This window comes from Marmota marmota, unplaced genomic scaffold (genome assembly GCF_001458135.2).
Source record: "Marmota marmota marmota unplaced genomic scaffold, marMar, whole genome shotgun sequence".
Classification (NCBI taxonomy): domain Eukaryota; kingdom Metazoa; phylum Chordata; class Mammalia; order Rodentia; family Sciuridae; genus Marmota; species Marmota marmota.
Window position 1 is genome coordinate 52710030 of NW_026000229.1, and position 20337 is coordinate 52730366.

The 20337-nt window shown below is 36.3% G+C and overlaps 2 protein-coding genes across 4 annotated transcripts in view; both read left to right on the forward strand.

Annotated features, from left to right (window-relative positions):
- Nucleotides 1-20337, forward strand: part of Arid4a (AT-rich interaction domain 4A) — a 77907-nt gene that overhangs the window by 36754 nt on the left and 20816 nt on the right. For both annotated transcript variants that reach the window (XM_015480927.2, XM_015480930.2), the window contains exons 12-18: nucleotides 4157-4229; nucleotides 5116-5210; nucleotides 5396-5493; nucleotides 6880-7111; nucleotides 9649-9899; nucleotides 12991-13188; nucleotides 19853-19937. In XM_015480927.2, the coding sequence (XP_015336413.1) occupies nucleotides 4157-4229; nucleotides 5116-5210; nucleotides 5396-5493; nucleotides 6880-7111; nucleotides 9649-9899; nucleotides 12991-13188; nucleotides 19853-19937 (1032 nt within the window). The remainder of the gene's footprint in view (nucleotides 1-4156; nucleotides 4230-5115; nucleotides 5211-5395; nucleotides 5494-6879; nucleotides 7112-9648; nucleotides 9900-12990; nucleotides 13189-19852; nucleotides 19938-20337) is intronic.
- Nucleotides 13075-19937, forward strand: LOC107138314 (oral-facial-digital syndrome 1 protein-like). Of its 2 annotated transcripts, none has more exons than XM_048793785.1 (2): nucleotides 13075-13188; nucleotides 15876-19937. In XM_048793785.1, exon 2 carries the CDS (start codon nucleotides 15968-15970, stop codon nucleotides 19025-19027), a length of 3060 nt encoding a protein of 1019 aa, XP_048649742.1. In that variant the 5' UTR covers nucleotides 13075-13188; nucleotides 15876-15967; the 3' UTR covers nucleotides 19028-19937. The 2 variants fall into 2 exon arrangements, with proteins under 2 accessions (XP_048649742.1, XP_048649741.1); XM_048793784.1 differs by lacking the exon at nucleotides 13075-13188 and adding an exon at nucleotides 13213-15791.

Below are 20337 nucleotides of genomic sequence, written 5' to 3' on the forward strand. Positions count from 1 at the left end.
AAGCATTGAAATTTTGAGAACTACAAACACAAATAAGAGGTAAACCAAACATTCAACAACAAAAAACCTCACCATTAACTCCTTTTCTTTCTTTCCCTTTTCCTCCTTCAGGACTTGGGCAATCTTTTCATCACCAGAAAGCAAGCAATTGTCATCTTCTTTGTGGACCATTGTAATAGCTTCCTTGTTCCTTCAAAGCCATCAGAATCATTTCTGACTTAGATCTTACAAATCTGACCTAATGCTTCTTTTGTACTCTCAAACCTGACCTCTACCATAGTTCTGATTCTTTGGCATATCATGTCTTACAAAGCTCTTTCCTCATCATAGTTCACCTTGGCCAGATTCATGTTTATGGCTAGACTATTTACATTTTTTTTTTTGAGACTACTTACATTTTGAGGCTTTCTATAATATTACCAAGGCCACTCCACCTCCAGCAGAACCACTTATTCCCTCAGTTACTTCCATATTATTTTATGTAGTTTACACTTATCACACTTGATTGTATTGATTTGTTTTTCCTTTCTGCACCCCCCTGCCAGATTGAGAACAGTTAAAACAGAAGGTACCATGTGTTCTCATTTTAATCCTCATTGTTTTCATGCAGTCCTAACTTATGGTAACCATCAGTAAATGCTTGAACTTAAATGGAAGACACAGTGCTTGAAGTCAGAAAATTCACAATCTGGTAGTGTAGATAGAGATAAGTAGTATATACTGATGCTAACTAAAATTATAAATTTCTTCACATTATGATCATAATGTACATTCCTCTTCTGTCTCTTTAACCGTCCTCCTTGCTCTTGACTAAATGAGGGGAAGAAGGTTCCATAGCACAGTTTGGTGAAACTTGTATTTCCCAAATTTATAATCTTATCCCACTTTAAAACTGTTAAGAAATGCAACAGCCCCTTGGCTTTTAACCCCTGGCTCTCAACCAGAATAGAGACATGATAGGTATGAAAATGCCATGGATAGAGGAAGCAAACCATAGGAGAAATATGAGCCCCATCCACAGTTCGTAAAAGAACAGTCTTCTCATTGGAGGCATTTTCTAGCAGTCTTACTCCAAGGGGACTGGCTACACAGTTATTTTGAAAAAATGATTGTAAAGAATTATTTACTATAAGAAATTAAGCATGAGGGGCGGGAATTGGCTGACTTCACTTAGCATTATATTCTTCAGCGCCATCCATTTACCTGCAAATGCCATGATTTTATTCTCTTTTATTGCTGAGTAATATTCCATTGTGTATATAAGCCACATTTTTTTAATCCATTCATCCACTGAAGGGCATCTAGGTTGGTTCCACAGTTTAGCTATTGTGAATTGTGCTGCTGTAAACATGGATGTGGCTGTGTCTCTGTAGTATGATGTTTTAAGTCCTTTGGGTATAGACTGAGGAGAGGGATAGCTGGGTCAAATGGTGGTTCCATTCTGCAACCTAAAATACTCTTGATCACCCATTAACTTTTAAATAAAATACCTGTAAGCTACCAATTCTTATCTATAAAAATAAATCCTCATTTACAAAATTTTTGGTACTAGAGATTGAACTCAAGGTTGCTTTACCACTGAGTAATATCCTCAGGTTTTTTTTTTAATATTTATTTTTTAGTTATAGTTGGACACAATACCTTTATTTATTTATTTTTATGTGGTGCTGAGCATTGAACCCTAGCATGTGCTAGGCGAGTGCTTTACCGCTGAGCCACAACCCCAGCCTTCAGTTTTTAAAATTTTTTATTTTGAGACACGGTTTTGCTAAGTTGCAGAGATTGGCCTTGAACTTGATGATCCGTCTGTCTCAGCCTCCTGAGTTGCTGGGATTATAGGCATGTGTCACTAAGTCTGGCTTAAAGATACATATATTCTTAATCATTAAGAATTTATTAGATGTTTGGTGCCACCTGAATGTGTGCCTAATGTGCAATTGATGGCTTGATTTTGTTTATGTGTTTTTTAAAGCAACTTTGATTTTAAATCAGTGCCTATTCAAAGAATTGTTTTCACATATATTGTATATAGCATTCTTACCTGAATTCTGTAAGATCATAAGTACTAGAATGAGGTTTTAATTGTGATTACATAGCACTGGCAAAGTATATAGCCAGTCTGGGGTAAACTGTTTTTGCTTTCCACACTACAAGTCTTTAAGACTAATGTATGAAATGATTTGGGGGCTCTTGAACTATTGGATTGGTTTTTTGTTGTTGTTGTTGTTCCTTGAGTTAACTCACTGACAATTAAAGACCTTATAAAAGCCCAGTTTTAAAATTCACATGGACAAAAAGTTGCCTTCTTAGGATTTGAGCATTAAGTAATGATCTCTTTTTAGTGATTATTAACTTTGTAAAATTGCTGATGTTTGAAACTTACTAGAACTTTGAACTAAGTTCCTTTATGTTTAATGAAACTGAAAGTGTTTTGATGTTATAAATTGTTCTAAATGAATATACTGAAAGAAAACTTAAAGAGAGAATTTTAAAAGATCTTAACTTCTTTTTCCTTGATTGCGTCATGGTTTTTTCTTATATATTTCAATTGAGTACATGTTCATTGATCTTGGCTTTATTATTAAAGTGACTGAAATTCTGTAAGGATAACATAATTTTAAAGTGCCTATTGCCCTCTGGACACTAAACAATCAATATTTATTGCTTGAAAATAGCCTTTCCTTTGAATATGGCTTTGAAAAGATAAAAATCTGGATTCTTCTCATAGAACATAACAAAGTAGTATACTCTAAAATTAAATTACAATCATTTTATATGGAAGAAACATCAGTGTTTTATTTGGTTCTCCTTAGTATTGCTAAAATTTAAAGAATAATTTCCAAGTAAAACTTTATAAGTAGTCTATCAGAAAAGAGAACATTTTATTAAAATCTGTTTGACTTGAGGGGGTGGGGTTGTGGCTCAGTGATAGAGCGCTCGCCTAGCACATGCTAGGCCCTGGGTTCAATCCTCAGCACCACATAAAAATAAATTAAAAAAATAAAGGTATTGTGTTTAACTATAACTAAATAAATAATATTTTTTTAAAAATCTGTTTGACTTGAGCCCAGATGTTGACAGTATAGATAGAGACCACTAAGTTTGTATAATTTGTGAAAGGTTAACACTTAAACAGGTAGTTTTAAGAAAGACTATTTCTTGGGGCTGGGGTTGTGGCTCAGTAGTAGAGTGTTTGCCTAGCACACGTGAGACATTGGGTTCAAACCTCAGCACCACATAAAAATGAAATAAAGATACTATGTTCACCTACAATTAAAAAATAAATATTTAAGAAACAAACAAAAAAGACTGTTTCTTATAGCAGTGTTTCCATTAGTCTTTAAATTTGTTTTTAATGGAACTAAATTAGTAATTAGGTATCTAGTTTTCTTTCCTAAGAAATAATTCTTATATCTTTCTGACAGGGGTTGCAAAGTCCACTATGGAGGCCACACAAGAAGGGCAAATGAGAAAAGTAGGCTCCTGTGAGACAAGTGGGGTATAAAGGGATATGAGGCAAAATAAAATTCATATGGCTCACCTAAATGCATGATGCATTTAAATTGTTTTAAAATTTTGCACCATCCAAATGAAAACCTTTTGCCAGTGTGACTTTGCAACTTCTAATTTATATTCATTCAACAATATTATTTCTACATAATAAATGTGTTTATTATTGTATTTACCCACCAGAATATTTGTACAGGCCACATTGTTATTTTTATGTTCAAAAAAACAAAAAACAAATGAGGTGAAAACTTGACAGTCTCATTCTGGTTTTGAATCTTTTACTCATGACTAATCTTAGTTCTTACAGTAATTCTCAAATGCAGGGTGAACAGGAGAGATTGTACATCTTTATAGTTAACATCAGATCAGCTGTGTGGAAATGTGACGTAAAGGGCAAGGAACGTAGCACAATGGTTGAGTGCTTGCCTAACATGTGGGAGACCCTAAGGGTTCATTCCTTAGTACCACAAACAAACAAACTTAAAATCTGGACCAGTGAGAATGTAAGAAAAATCAGATATTCCAGCTTCAGTAAAATTTTATCCCATTACATTATGTTACATTATGTTCACAGTAACAAAAGAAGACAACATTGTGTTCCTTCCCATTACAGTACTAGATACATTTATGTATTTTGCCTTCACAGCCTGAGGAAGAGCTTGATCCTGAAGAGAGGGACAACTTCCTCCAACAGCTTTATAAGTTTATGGAAGACAGAGGTATTTTCATGCTTTCTATTTAAAAATAGTCATTTCTTCCACAGTTTTACATTCTTGGTGTATTCATTGTTATGGTTAGTATCATGAGCATATTGTATTTCAGTTAAAGTCTAAGAATCAGTTATACCTGAAAATAGTTAAATATTTGGAATTCAAACAAACTCTATTTTGAGTAGAGATATGTAAGAAAGCAGTTTTGATGTCATTAAACTAAATCTCCCAGGGATTTATAGGACTAAAAAATATATTATTCAGAAATAGAGGTAATGTTAATCTGCATACCCATTTCTTACTAATGCTATATTCATGGCAAGTGAACTAGACTGATCCTTGGTCTCTATGAATTAAACATAATTGAAGAGCCATCTATCTGAATAGGATAGGATTTCTAGTAGAAGTAGAATAAATAGAACTATTACAAATCACTGTGTTCCTTGACATTCACCAGTCCTAGAAAATCCTCACATAAACCCTAGACATTCTAGAGTTTTCAGAAATGGTCCTTCAGATTACTGCTGACAGCTTTAACATTTGTGTTAGAACAATGTGAATGGTTCCATGGCCTAAAACTTTCCTTTCCATTGTGTTTCTTCATGCCTAAATGAACCAGCACCATTGTTGGCCAAAGTGTAATTTAGTTTTACGCAATTCACTGGCAGAGACATGACTCTACTAGTTGTAGAAGTAAAACATCTGAAGTCTAAAGGCCACACAAAGCTGTGAAGAATAGAGAGAATGTTTTGTGTTGTCTTGTATCATTTAAGGTTCTTCAAATATTAGCCTCTAATTAATGAAATTTGGGGATTTAGTAGTTGATAGCTTTGTTGTCAATTTTTTATTTTTCATTTGAATAAACATTTTTCTTTTATTCCCTGATATTATAAAGGTACTCCAATCAACAAACCACCTGTTTTGGGCTACAAAGACCTCAATCTCTTCAAACTCTTTAGATTGGTTTATCATCAGGGTGGATGTGACAATGTAAGTATAATTAAAATCAAATCGCTTTTTGAATTGTATATTGATGTGATGTAAAGTTAACCATCTGATGTTGAGCTATTTTATGCACGTTAGTCAGTATACCCATTTTCTTTAAGATCATAGGATGTTAGTGTAAAGGTTATTTCCCTTTTGAAATTTTAACCAAAAAAACCTTAATTTTCCAGATTGATAGTGGTGCTGTATGGAAGCAAATTTATATGGACCTTGGCATTCCAATTTTGAATTCAGCTGCTTCCTACAATGTAAAAACTGCTTATAGAAAGTAAGTAGTATAGTTTATTCATTAAAGAATACCCATTTACAGGTAATATTGTCCTTTGAATTTGTTAACAAATAAGAATACATCAAGGAACATAAATGTTAGGGAAGGTGTACAAAAAGGCTTAGACTATTAATAGATACTTGTGATTGAAAGTTATTTCAAAGTGTCTTTGCTCCATTTCTCATGTTATACTGATTTCCTTTCCAAAATCAGGGATATTTATCATCTGATATTAAGGTAAATGTCATTGAGCATTGTATTTGGGTTGAACATATTTTATATCAAAACTATGATAGCTCTGTTACTTATCACAAACTCAGATTTCTCAGGAAGGAATTTTATTTTATGATCAGAATTTCTGTTTACCTTATTTCACTGCATAATTGTTGCATATTTTATGACAAATGTGTTTTGCAATAAAAGTGGGGTGACAACATATTGTGAAGCTTCTTATTTTAATAAAAATTTTGTACTTAAAATCATTTATTACTAAACCCGTCATGGTACAAGATTAAGATGCACAGAATACTTGTGAATATACATTAAAACTGAATAGTTAAAAATCTCATATCATTTTTTTGTGACAGTTTAGTGAACATTTTTCTAGTCTTGGGGGAGAAAAAGTTAATACATTAGTTTTAATTGATTTGAGCTTGATAGTTGAAATATTACACTTGAGAAAATTTCCTACAGTGTTGCAAAGTATGGGCTTAAAAATGTAATCTTCTGTGTCTGAAGATTCTGTGCTATCATTGGTTTTCTCATCTGATGCACCCTTGGCTGTACTCATACAAGATGTCTTTATCATTAACACTGGAGCACTCTAAACAAACCACATATAAGTTTTAGTTTGCAGAACTATATCGACAGTGCATATGAACAGAGCTTTCTAGGCTTGCGGCTTGTGGTGTGTGAGGAGACAAATGTGTATCCATATGCCACTGGTGAATACACTGCTGATGTTTGCCTTTTAAACAGCATACAAAGACAGTTGTACCATGCAGTGATTACACATTGGAAGGGTATAAACCAATTTTTGTACTGAGAAAACAGGGTGCAGTGATTATGCAGTGAAACCATATAAATGAATTTTATGGAGCATTCCTGAATCCCACTGGCTCATGAGGATGAGGAAGGAGGATCACAAGTTGGAGACCAGTCTCAGCAATTAAGTGAGGCCTTAAGTTTAGTGAGATCTTGTTTCTGAATAAAAAATAAAATGGCTGGCGATGTGGCTCAGTGGTTAAGTGCCCTGGGTTCAATCTCTAATACCCCTACCCCCCCAAAAAAGAGTTTTACTTTCTAAAACTGTGTGTGTTTAATAATATAATAATCAAGTTAAACGTAGCAACCAAGATTTCCTAAAATGAAATATTGGTTTTTTAGGTATCTCTATGGTTTTGAGGAGTACTGCCGTTCTGCAAATATTCAGTTCAGAACTATTCACCACCATGAGCCAAAAGTAAAAGTGGAAAAAAAAGAGTTAGAAGAATCAATGGAAGAAGCTCTAAAAGTAGATCAAGAAATGCCTTTAATAGAAGTGAAGAGTGAACCTGAGGAAAACATTGATTCAAACAGTGAAAGTGAAAGAGAAGAAATAGAATTAAAATCTCCAAGAGTGAGTACTTAATAGTAGTTTTATCTGGTTATTTTAAGTTTTAAGTTATTTAAAGCATTATTTTACTTTTTTTTTTAACGAACATTTTCAGATAGCAAAAAAGTACTACAGTAAACCTAGTTTAATATTCCATTATTTATTATGTCACACATCAGCCAGTGTTTTAGTTTTAGTTAGCTTTGTTTTCTGCTTGACTAAAAGACCTGACAAGAACAATTACAGAAGAGAAAGTTTATTTGGGGGCTCATGGTTTCAGAGATCTTAGTCCATAGATAACTGGCTCCATTCCTTAGGGCTCAAGGTGAGGCTGAACAGAGGAGTGTGGCAGAGGGAAGCAGCTCACATGATAATCAGAAAGGAGAGTGGGAGAGAGAGATTCCACTCTCCAGTTACAGAATGCATACCCCAAAGGCATGCCCCCAGTGACCCACCTTCTGTAGCCACACCCTACCCACCTTGAGTTAGCACTCAGTTAATCCCATCAGGGGATTGATTCACTAATTGGGTTAAGGCTCTCATAACCCAGTCATTTCTCCTCTAAACCTTTACATTGTTTCACATGTGAGTTTTTAGGGGACACTTAATATCCAAACCATAACATCCACACTAGCTTAGCTACTTTTTTCTAGATATATCACACATTATTTCCTCTACTTGAAAACTGTTTCTCTTGTTTGTTTGTGTCTGTTCAGTCATTCTCGTGTAGGATAAGTCTTGCATATTCCCTTCCTTCAAGTCTTCTGCTAAAATGTCACCTCATTGAAGCCTATACTAGGTCTCTCCTAAAATTGCAACTTCCCTCCTCTCATTGGCATTCTCATCACTTCAATTTCACCCTCTTCCATAATTTACTTATGCATTATGTCTATTATTTTTCGTCTCTTTTACCTTGCTCTGTACTAGATTTGCACTCCCTGAGCTCAAGGATTAGTATTTGATTTTTTTTAATCAACAGACCCGAGGCTTCTAGAATAGTGTCTAGCACATAATAAGTGCTTCTTAATTAGTTGTTGGATGAATGAGTCTCTCCTTTTCTAACATTCAAGCCTCCAACCAGATGGTCTCTTTCACTATAACTTGATAGCATACTCTGCAGTTCTAGCCACGTGCACTCTGGCTTTATCTTCCAACTCTACTCTTCCTCTCCATTAATGTGTGTGCAGGAATTGTCGTCTGCCATTCTGACCAGTGTCCAATGCTTGTTCCATAGAAGGATTTATCATCTTTTAGAAAAAAAGGAATTTACCACACTATCAAGCTTAATAACTGTAAAATGTCTTGTTTTTGATTCTGGTAAAATACTTAAAAGTTTGCCTCTTAACCATTCTTAAGTATACAGTTCTTGGCATTATGTATGTTCACAATGTTGTGCAGCAGTCCCCGCCATTCACTAGCATCCAGCTCCAGAATTTTTTCTTGCAAAACTCTTTACCTTTTTAAACAATGACTCTTTAAACTATCCCCTTCATTTATTTTAACATATAAACCAGACTTCTAAAAATGAGGTTTCTGGGAGATATGTGTAAAAAAAACTAAAATTTTGATAGGTAACAGTGTTTATATATTTACATACAGATATTTAAAGAGTACCTATGATGTGTCGGGCACTGTCTTGATCTGAGGATATGGAATTGAACAATACAGAGCCCATGCCATCATGGAACTTAGGTTCCAGTGCTTTACGGTAGAAGTAAGGTTATTCTTTTTGTGCTTTTGAAGTGTAAATAGCACATAGGAACTAGGGGAAACATTTGTTTACTGAGATAGTAGTTGTCAAATATTCTAGTGCTCTCTGCATTGCTGGTACCTTCTTCTTTTTTTTTTTTTCTTGCTGTATTTCAAGTTAAGGGGTATTGTACAGGGATGATGTAAATTTTGTCTTAATAAACAGTAGAGGCCTGGGGATGTGGCTCAAGCGGTAGCGCGCTTGCCTGGCATGCGTGCGGCCCGGGTTCGATCCTCAGCACCACATACAAACAAAGATGTTGTGTCCGCCGAAAAACTAAAAAATAAATATTTAAATAAATAAATAAATAAATAAATAAACAGTAGAACTATAGATCAGAGGCCATAATTCAGGGGGTTGATTTGTTATCATTATTAACTTTTGTTATTAGCATTGCATAATTCAAATAAAATTTTATTGTAGTCAAGAAATATTTATTAAAAGTGGACTAAAATAATATAGTGAACAAGGAGTTTTTTGTTGTTGTTGTTTTTCGATGTTGGGTACTGAAACCGAGGCCTTGCATTTGCTAAGCACATGATCTATTGCTGATTTACATCCTTAGCCCCAGGAGAAATTTTTATTTCTTTTGTAATATATGGAAGGGCTTATGGTAAATCTGGATATAATTAATTAATTTACATGGTTTATTCTTTTAAAAAGCTTCAGAAGGAAGAGAAAAGAACATGTGGGTTTCAGGGTCTTATCTCAAGCCAGAGAGCTAGCTAGTCATTGCTGTGAAGGTTCAGCGGAGAGATATCTTTCCCTCTTTGTATTGATAGCTATTTTAAAGCTTTATGTCCTATACTAGGGACGACGGAGAATTGCTCGAGATGCAAATTCTATTAAAAAGGAAATTGAAGAGGAGAAAACAGAAGACAAATTAAAAGATATTGATGCAGAAAATAAGATTGTAGATGATGACTATGAAACTTCAGAGAAAAAAGAAAATGAACTGCTACTGGGGAGAAAAAATACACCAAAGCAAAAAGAGAAGAAAATTAAAAAGCAAGAAGATTCTGATAAAGACTCAGATGAAGAGGAAGAAAAAAGCCAAGAGAGGTACATTATTTTATGTCTGTTCTCCAGAAGCAGCTGTCTGGGGTACAACAGCGTTTTGTTCCTGCTTAGAAATTCAGGTTTGAGGGAATGTTTTCTTATTGGGACTTCCGTTCCTCTTGTCTAATGAAGGTGAGACACATTGTGAAGATGATGTGTATCGCCTTTCGGAATTGGAGAATATACTGGTCGCACCATTTTAATAGCACTTGTGCCCTAAACAGTGGCCTCAAAGAAGGCTGCGCCACCCAGTCAAAAGAAAGGTCCTGCAGTTGACAGCAGGGAAGGGAGCTGGAGAAAAATGGAGGAAGTGGACAAGAGGAAACAGCGGCAGCAAAAATTCCATTTTAAAAAAGGTACAATGTGGGAAAGCTAACAAACACATGGGTGCACAGTACTAGCAGATGTTTCTGTGTGTTAGCTTTATCTGAGATATTTTTCTTTTTCAAGTTACTGTTTTAGAATAAGTGGCATGCACCCCTGATTCTTGTTTGAAAAATACATTCTTGCCCCACATCCCACCAATAAATTTCAGCTTTTTAATGTCCATCCTGCTTGCTGTTGAGTGAAAATTGTATCATTTTTCCATGTATTAGACATGTGTGTATTGAATTGACAAAAATAGCCAAAGATTAGGCAGTCTGGCTAAATCAAGGTCATGTCTGACCACACATTACCTACTTGGCCATTCTGTAAGTGTCACTGGATGGATTTGCTAATTTTTAGATGCTACAAGAAACAAGTTGTAAAGAGCAACAGCAGCATAACACACTTCCTTAAAATATAAACTCTTCTCTATAATTATTTTTTATATTCTTTTATTAATATAATGCCAGATTTTTCTGGAAAATTGAGTTGTTAAGCCAGACTTGGGGAAAGAGGACTACTGCATCCAACTAGTAGCTGACACAGTCTGAAAATTAACCATTGAGAAAATAAATATTTAGAAAAATAGGAATAATTAGTGGGAGAGGTAATTTGATTCAATATGAATAGGCACAGGAACTATCACAATTATTTGTGAAGTAGGTTAGTAAAATATGAAAATTCTATAGTGAAATATAATTAGGATTAGGAAAAGTGGGAGGAAATAATTAGAGTTGAGTATAATGATACAAGTATAGTATTTTAAATATTTGGCTAATAAATGAAAGTGAACTATTTACAAAGGAAGGGCTAATTATTATTGGTAGTTATGTGCAAACTAAGCATCAAGATACTGTGTGTATATTATAATGTGTATATAATAAATATAAAACATGATTAGTCTCTACATATAATACATGGCTTTAAAAGTCTTCATAGTTAATATGTAAATGAAATTTAAATTTTCTTTAGAGAAAAATAAACAGATTTGATTAAATATAAAGAATAGTATTCTTGCTGGGCGCCATCGCTCACACCTGTAATCCCAGCAGCTCGGGAGGCTGAGGCAGGAGGATCGTGAGTTCAAAGCCAGCCTCAGCAAAAGCAAGGCACTAAACAACTCAATGAGACCCTCCTGTTACTAAATAAAATACAAAAAATAGGGCTGGGAATGTGTCTCAGTGGTCCAGTGCTCCTGAGTTCAATCTCTAACCCAAATAATATAATAATAATAATAATAAATAATAATAAATATTTTTATTAAATAAAAATCAAATATACAGACAGCAAACACATCTGTATTCCCATTCTACATTAGGAATTATGGAAATAGTACTTCATGGTGATTTCTGTTTTAAGGTTTTTTTTCTCAGAAATTACCTCTCTAGGCTATTATTGGATGGTGTCCTTGGAGAGAAAACATTCCCATTGCAAATGGGCTGTCAAAGCCTCTTTGAGTTGAGTCCCTGAGGGGTCACCAAAATAATGTCCTATATTTATTATAGAGCATAGTCCTTCTTTTTAAGCTTTTAAAACTCTTGTAACATTTAAATGTTCTATGATGCAGTTCTCTTCTGAATCCTACCAGGGCTAACAGATTGTTTTATAATAAGAATATTCAAAATATTGTGGACTTACCTGCGTGAATATCTTTTGACACCCAATTTTCAAAACAAAGAAAAGCTGATGGGAGATAAGTGAAAAAACATAAAACAACATAAAATATGCAGAGCTTGCTAGGCTTAATGGCATAGGCCTATAATTCCAGGGACTCTGGAAGCCAAGGCAGGGAATCACAAGTTCAAGGCCAGCCTGCAGCAGGACCCTAAGCAACTTAGCGAGCCCCCTATCTCAAAATAAAAAGGGCTGAGGATATAGCTCTGAGTAAAGTGCCTCTGGGTTTAATCCCCCCAACCCCCCAAAAAATGCATTCTCCTGGTACTATCCTGTACTTTCAACAAATGGCCTCACCTTCAAACATTCGTTTCCTGGGGTGCAGTAGTGCTCGATGTAATCCCAGCTACTTGGGAGACTTGAGACAGGATAGCAAATTCATTACCCACCCTGGCAACTTAACAAGACCCTACCTCAAATTAAAAATAGTGCTTGGGATGTAGCTCAGTGATAAAGCACCCATAGGTTTTTATCTGACATTCCAAGCCAAACAAATAACAAAACAACAGAAAAAATCTGTTTATTTGTTAGAGTGGGGAGAACTTTAAAATATAAATTGGTTTTTAAAACATGGTTACTAAGATAGAAAGCCCTTGTTCATTTTTTTAAGCCCATTAAAAAACTAAGAACTATTCTAAAATAAACATAAAATAGGAGTAGATTTAAGATAATTAGTTGCAGGAAGTTACAAAATATCTTTAGATTATTTCACATATAAGGTGGCACTTGAATATGAATTCCAAAGATTTTTTTTCAGAGCAGATTGTTCTTATTTTATCAAAAGTGATTTATTTGACTCTATATCATCATTAACTCTGATTATTGATTGGCTTTCAATAAGTATGGATTTATTTTTGGTACAGTGCACCTTTACATAATAAATTCCTTAATAAGTAGTCCATAAAAATCTTCTCCTTCTCCTCCTTCTTCTCCTCCTCCACTGACATTATTAAGGTAATACTTAGGTTGTGATTTTTTGGATTATTTTTAATACATGCTATTTTGTTCTCCATTGAATTATTAGTAGCATTATCAATGTTATAACTTACTGCAGGGAAGAAACTGAAAGCAAATGTGACTCTGAAGGGGAAGAAGATGAGGAAGACATGGAACCCTGCCTAACAGGAACCAAAGTGAAAGTGAAATATGGACGAGGGAAAACTCAGAAAATTTATGAAGCCAGCATTAAAAGCACTGAAATTGATGATGGAGAAGTTCTATACTTGGTACATTATTATGGATGGAATGTCAGGTAAGTAAGAAAGTATTTCCTTACTACTGAAATTTTGGCAGTAGTTGAGAGATCATTTTAACTTTGTGAAGAATTATTAAACAAGTGGTGTTTATGTGTGTTTAAAAAGAACGCCTTGATTCTAACTTGTCCCAACATGTTGACATTTGTATTGTTTTACAAGCTATGTCAGTACTTCCAGATTAAGATCACTAGGATCTGTCATCGGAACAAGCTGTGTTTATTACTCATTTACAGTGAGAAAGAACACATAACATGGGGAATTATGGGGCATTGCACTAACAGAGAGTTAGGTCAGTAGTAAAGGCTCAAGAATGCCACCTTTGAGAACAGGAATAGCCCAGGACTCTGTGAAAACATTGCAGAATATGATCAGAGAGTGAGGCCTGTAGCTCAACTGTGCAAACGTTGGTTTGGTTTGTTTATGAGAAATCAAGCCTTCTGTCAAGCATTATAATAATTCTGAGTTGCTTAATTAATAAAAAAAAGAATGTTGGGAAGACCTTGGATTTGAGCTCCTGTTAGGTGGTTTTGGGGGAAGCTTTAAGGAAATGAGACTTGGCTTTTATATGAAGTGCTGTCAGGAAGCTGGGATAATTCTATAATTGATTTTCTTAGTTTTACTGGAAGGACAGAAGACTAGTCCAAGGTTGACACTATACTTGGTGAAGAAGCAGCAATGACTCATTAATCAGGAAAAAAGGATGTTTAGTCATTTTTGTGGTTTGAATGATATTCCTGTCTGCCCCCTGCCTCCTGCCTCTTGTGTTCAGACATGATTAGGGAATGGTCTTATTGTTGCTTAGATCTATCATGGGCACCGAGCAGACATCTGAGGTTATGTGAAGTTGTTCATATTCAACAAGAACCTATAAAAGCCAGATCAGCTTGTCACAACACCAAAGTCTCTCTAGAGCTACACCATGCCAATTCCTGAATGCCAGGGCTGCTTTTCTCTAAAGTCTTTTGTGTTTGAAATCTCTGGGTTGCCTGGATTCACCTGGAGCCATCTTACTCCAGGGTTTTTCCACATACTAGGTTCATGTTCTGTTGTGGCGCAATTCCTTCATCACTAAATTGGGGAAAATAAAATACTGAAATAAAAATTTCAGAGGAATGCTATAAAATGATAATACCTGTAATTAACATGTAAAGTGCCTAGAAAAATGCTTAGCACTTAGTATGTGCTCAGTGACAATTTTTTTTTTTTAATTTGGCATCATCTGAAAAGGTGGGAGCTTAATGAACATAATGTAAGATTTTTATATTTCTTTTCTCTGACTCTGTTCAGTTCACAGCCATAGACCGTTTGTTAGTATTGGGGATTGAACATGGGTGTCCCTAACACTAATCTACATCCACAACCCCCCCTCCCCACCGCCGCCCTTTATTTTGAGACAGGGCCTCACTAATTTGCTGAACTGGCTTCAAATTTGTGATCCGCCTGCCTCAGCCTTCCAAGTTGCTGGGATTATAGGCACGCACCACCGTGCTTGGCCCATATACTGTTATTTACCAACTGTATTTCAGTTCTTCTTTCTAGAATCTCTCTTTCCTATATCTTCTGTCTCATCTTTTTATGACTAATCAATCCTCATTTTATTATGTAATTTGTTATTAGTTTCCTACTTGGTTACTCACGTGATTTTTGTTGTTGTTGTTGTCCTCCGTACTACTAAAAAACGGGTATAATTCTGGCCTGCTTGTTGAGACAGAGCTCCTATCGTTCCTAGAGAATTTAGTTGAATTTCTAAAATGAAAACATGTGCTAGGGTGGGGTTCAGGTCTCTACTTCAGATATCCTGGTCTCACCCTTGGTTAGCAGTGTTGATCTGGAAGTACCCATACAACAGACTGCTTTCATTGGAACATTGTAGCCTATGCCAAGTTCAGATCAGGCCTGTGCTTCTTGGTGATTTGATGTCTCCTGGAAAATTTCAGAATTGGACATTTGCTTCTTTGTTAGTCCTGGGTCAGATACATAAGTCTTATTGTACTTCCCAGACTCTATTTGATTTCATTTTATGCCCTCTTTTCATATGGGACTGAATTGTATGAGAGCAAGGCCTTGTTCTTTCTGTTCTCTACCTTCTTCCTCATACAGAGCCTGTCATACCAATAGATCCTCAGTGACTGTCCAAATGAATGAATATTTCTAAATAAGGTAATAAAATGCAGGAATGAATATTTCTAAGTAAGGTAATAAAATACAGATACTTAAAAAGTCTGGTACAATGCTTATAAACAGGCCTTTCTCAAAAGCTTTATATCTTGGGTTAATCTACCAGGATTAACTATATTTCAAACTATAGTATAAGTATCAATGTGCCATCTTAGATGAAACTTGTGCATGTAGAAACCACATTCTGGAGCTTCCGGTAGCACTGGGCGCGTGCACACATGGAGGCGTGCGCCATAACAGTCCAGACAAAGGCGATTCAGTTTGGTGGGCCTCGGGGAGGGGTGATGTGGGCTCTGAGCCGTGAAATCTCTGGGTGCTGCCCTGCCACCCCGCCCCGGTGTCCGCCCTCCAGCAGCCTTTCACAGTCCTGTCCCCCTAGGGTCACGGCCCCGCCCACCCTTCAGAACCGCGGAGAAGGGAAGTACGCATCTTACTTCTGAGTTCCTAGTTCCAGTGTTAGGCAGAACATTCAGCTCTCTTGTTTTTCCCTATTCCTCCCAAACAGGCCGGGATTCCTTCTTGTCCTGAGCCTGCAGCCTGGGCTGAACTTTGGAACTCGGGTCCTGGCGATTGGGCTCGGGAGGAAGCAGATACCTGATGATGGCTCAGTCTACCATGTCCCCCAAGTGTGATGTATTGAGTCAAGATGAACTGCGAAAAAAGCTGTACCAGACGTTTAAGGATCGGGGTATACTGGACACGCTTAAAACACAACTCAGAAACCAGCTAATTCACAAATTGATGCACCCTGTGTTGAGTGGAAAACTACAGCCTCAGTCTATTTCAGTGGAAGGGAGTGCTCTCTTAATAGGTGCCTCTAACTCTGTAGTGGCAGATCACTTACAGAGATGTGGCTATGAATATTCACTTTCTGTTTTCTTTCCAGAAAGTGGTTTAGCAAAAGAAAAGGTATATACTATGCAGGATCTATTACAACTCATTAAAATCAACCCTACGTCCAGTCTCTACAAATCACTGGTCTCAGGATTTGATAAAGGAAACCAAAAAGGTTTTCTTATTAATTTCTTGAAAGAATTGGCAGAATATCATCAAGCTAAAGAGACTTGTGATATGGAAACTCAGACAAGTTCAACATGTCCTAACAAAGACTCACTTGCTGAGAAGCTTCAGTTTATCGATGATCAATTTGCAGATGCTCATCCTCAGCATCCAAAGCTAGAGTCTTTAGAAATGAAGCTAAATGAATATAAAAAAGAAATAGAACAGCAACTTCGAGTAGAGATGGGTCAAAAGTTGAAGTATTTTAAAGAAACTGAAATAGCAAAACTTAAAATGGATGAGAAAAGGAAGTACGAGAAGGAATTATCTGAGTTCCGAAACGAATTTAAGAGAACTTATCATGCAAAAAATGAAGCCCTCATTTCTCGCGAAAAGAATGCTCTTGAAAGAATTCAGAAGCACCAGGAGACTGAAGCAAAAGAAATTTATGCTCAAAGGCAGCTTCTACTAAAAGATATAGATCTGCTAAGAGGCAGAGAAGCAGAACTGAAGCAAAAAGTTGATGCTTTTGAATTGACCCAGAAACTCCAAGAAGAAAAAAATAAAAGTACTGCTGAAGCACTTAAGAGACGAGAACAGAATATAAAGAGTATTGAAGAGAGCTATGATCAAAAGCTCAAGAATGAACTTCTAAAGTATCAACTTGAACTAAAGGATGAATACTTCAATAGAACTAACAGACTGATTGAAGATGAAAGGAGGAGTAAAGAAAAAGCTATTCATTTGCAAGAGGAGCTCATAGCTTTTAATTCAAAAAAGGAAGAACTAAGTCAATCTATAAATCGTATAAAAGAACTTGAGCTTGAATTAGAGTCTGTCAAAGCCCAGTTTTTGACAATAACACAACAAAACCACTTGCTGAATGAAAAGATTAAAGAGATGAATGATTACTCAGTACTAAAAGAAGAGAAGCTAGAACTTCAGGCACAAAATAAAGTACTTAAACAACAACTGGAAGAGAATAAGAATGAAAATTTGAATCTCCTAAACCGCATAGCTCAGCCATCTCCTGAGCTTCTGGTTCTTCAGAAAGAATTGAAGAAAGCAGAAAGTACTATAGCACTTGAGCATAAGGAGTTTGAAACTCATAGACAAGTTCTGCAAAAACAGCTGCAAAGTGAAATTGAACATTCGGCACAGCTAAAGGCCCAGATATTAGATTATGATGCTTCTGTAAAGAGGTTAAATATTCAAGTTGGTGATTTAAAATTGCAACTGAAACACACTCAGACAGCCCTGGAGAATGAAGTGTACCGCAACCCAAAGCAGTCTCTGAGCCATCGGTCTGTGAGTGGGCTAATAAGTGGCAAGGTGGTGCCTCACAGTGGTGATACAAGCAGGGATTTCTCAAACAGCCCTCTTGGACAGGAGAAGATTACGGCAGTTGTACCAAGAATCACAGGTTATCCAAATACAGGAAAAGAAGCTGGTTCCCCAGACTCTGACCTTGAGTTTGTGGCCAGTACAAAAGCCAGGGTAAAAGAGCTAGAGCAAGAGGCCGAACGCTTGGAGAAAGCTTTCAGACATTACCATCGAAGAGTTCTTCGAAACCCGGTTAAGAGCCCACCACTAGCAAAGAGTCCACCATCTTCGCACTTGCGGGGAACCCTCAAAACTGTCACTTCTAGCTCCCTGGAAAGATGTGCTTTTACAGAGGACCGAGTTATCCCTGAGCACCCAGAAAGACGGATGTTGGCAGAGGACAGAGTTTTCTCTGGGCAGCCTCAGGTGGGCACACCTCATGAGGAAAAGAGTGCTGCCTCTGAGGCACAGACAGTCAGCACAGCTTCGCGGGCACGTAAGAGTACTTCTTCCAGACGTCTCTCCTCCACGCCCCTTCCAAAAGCAAGAAGAAGCCTCAATAATGAAATGTATTTGGAAGGTATGGGCAAATCACTTCTTGATTTCCCCAATTCTTGTCCTGACAGAATGTCCCAGCCATCACCCGTGGAATCTGGGCATAGCCTCTCTGCACCTTCCTCCTCCAGCCCTCCAGAACAGAAGGCCAGTCTTCATCAGAAACAGACTGAAATTCAAGAAAAAAGTGAATTTTCAAATCTGGACAAGCTAGCTTTTAAGGATAATGAGGAATTTGAATCATCTTTTGAATATGCAGGGAACAGGTCAAGACAGTTTGAAGCAGATGGGTTACACCCTGCTGGTGATATGCCTCATGTGGATGCTGCTGCAGCTACTCTGCCTACAAGACCTGTCCCACGTCATAACTCAAGTATTGATCAGAAAGAACTTGGAGAACAAAAGGAAGATGAAAAATCATGGGAGCAGCAAATGAAAGAACGAAGGCAGAGTGAACGGCAAGAAGCTCTAGAAAGGGAACGAAGAGAACTGGAAAAACTGGATCAGGAAAGGAGAATGATTGAAGAATCACTGAAGATTGAAATGAAAAAAGAATTAGAAATGACTGTTCAAGATGTGAGAGACAAATCTACTCATGGCGAAAATCCTTTAGAGAAATATATGAAAATCATCCAGCAGGGGAAAGACCAAGAGTTATCTGCAGATAAGAGCTCAAAAAAGATAACCAGAGAATGCTCAGTAGTGGACACGCTGCCATCCAGTGACAAGAATGAAAGTTCCACAGGCTTTTCTCATGAAGAACCAGATGATATTTGGTAATCATGTTAGCTGCCCAGACTTCTCACATACAACAGTGAAGTTATGTAACCCATCATCCTTTCTAAATGTTTCTCTGTAACCAGATAAAATTCTTAATAAAAATTGTATTAATAAAAAAAAATAGAAACCACATTCTTATTTTGTACATCTTCATGGTAACTGGTTTACAAAGCACAGGTATGGTGGTATGGTTTCCAGATACATTGAGTTTATTTACATAGTGCAGTCTAAAGTGAGGACATCCTGTAGTTTTTATACTCTGCTTGAGTTAAACAAAAATATAAATTGTTGAAGAAAATTAAATATAAATATCTCTAAAAAACTGGAAAGTCTTAAAGATGATGAGATTCAGAATAAAATTTTATTAGAAATAGTAGAGGCTAAAGAGAGTTCTGGGGAGGAAAAGAAATTTCAGAGGACTTGATAAAATAATCTGGAATCAATCATGTTGCAAATTTGAATTTTCCTGAGTTATCTTTGTACTATTTGTTTAGTAGAAGAATTCTAATACAGAATTTGCTTATAAGCTTATATTTGTGGGAGTTCTGAAAACAAAGCAGTTCCAATAGTTTTGAATATACTTAGTGTCTGCTCACTCTGATCTGTTAACTCTAAAAACTGCTCTTGGCTTTTCCTGTTGATGGTTGGTACACAAAGCACCTAGTATAGTGGCTGGTACACGTTACTCACAAACCCCACCTCTGAGTCTTTCACATTTCTGTCAACATGGAAACAAACTCTTTAATCTCTCTCACTGTTGTTTTTGTTTGATGAATATATTTTGAATAGGATATCACTATGTGATTTTTAAATTTTCATTTTAAGGTATGATGAATGGGTGAAGGCTGACAGGATAATCTGGCCTTTGGACAAAGGTGGACCAAAGAAAAAACAAAAGAAGAAAGCTAAGGTATGTTTCCATATTCATAGACTTTATGATAGGTACAGGAATTATTTAAATTCTATTATTTCTTTAAGACATTGTTTTTTTAAGAGCAGTTTTGCTTTCACAACAGAATTGAGAAGATATAGAGATTTCCCATATGCCCTCTGCCACATACATGCATGACCTCTCCCACTGTCACTCCCTCAACCCCCACCAGAATATTGTATTTGTTAACAATTGATAAACCTACATCTTCACAGCGTTATCAGAATCCACAGTTTACAACAGGGTAATGAGCACAGGAAGGTATAACACACATAGTTTGAGTTTGGACAAATGTATAATGACAGGTACCCACTGTTAAAGTGTCATACAGAGTATTCTGTGCTCGACCAGTTCTTCTTTGTACTCTCTCTTAATCCTT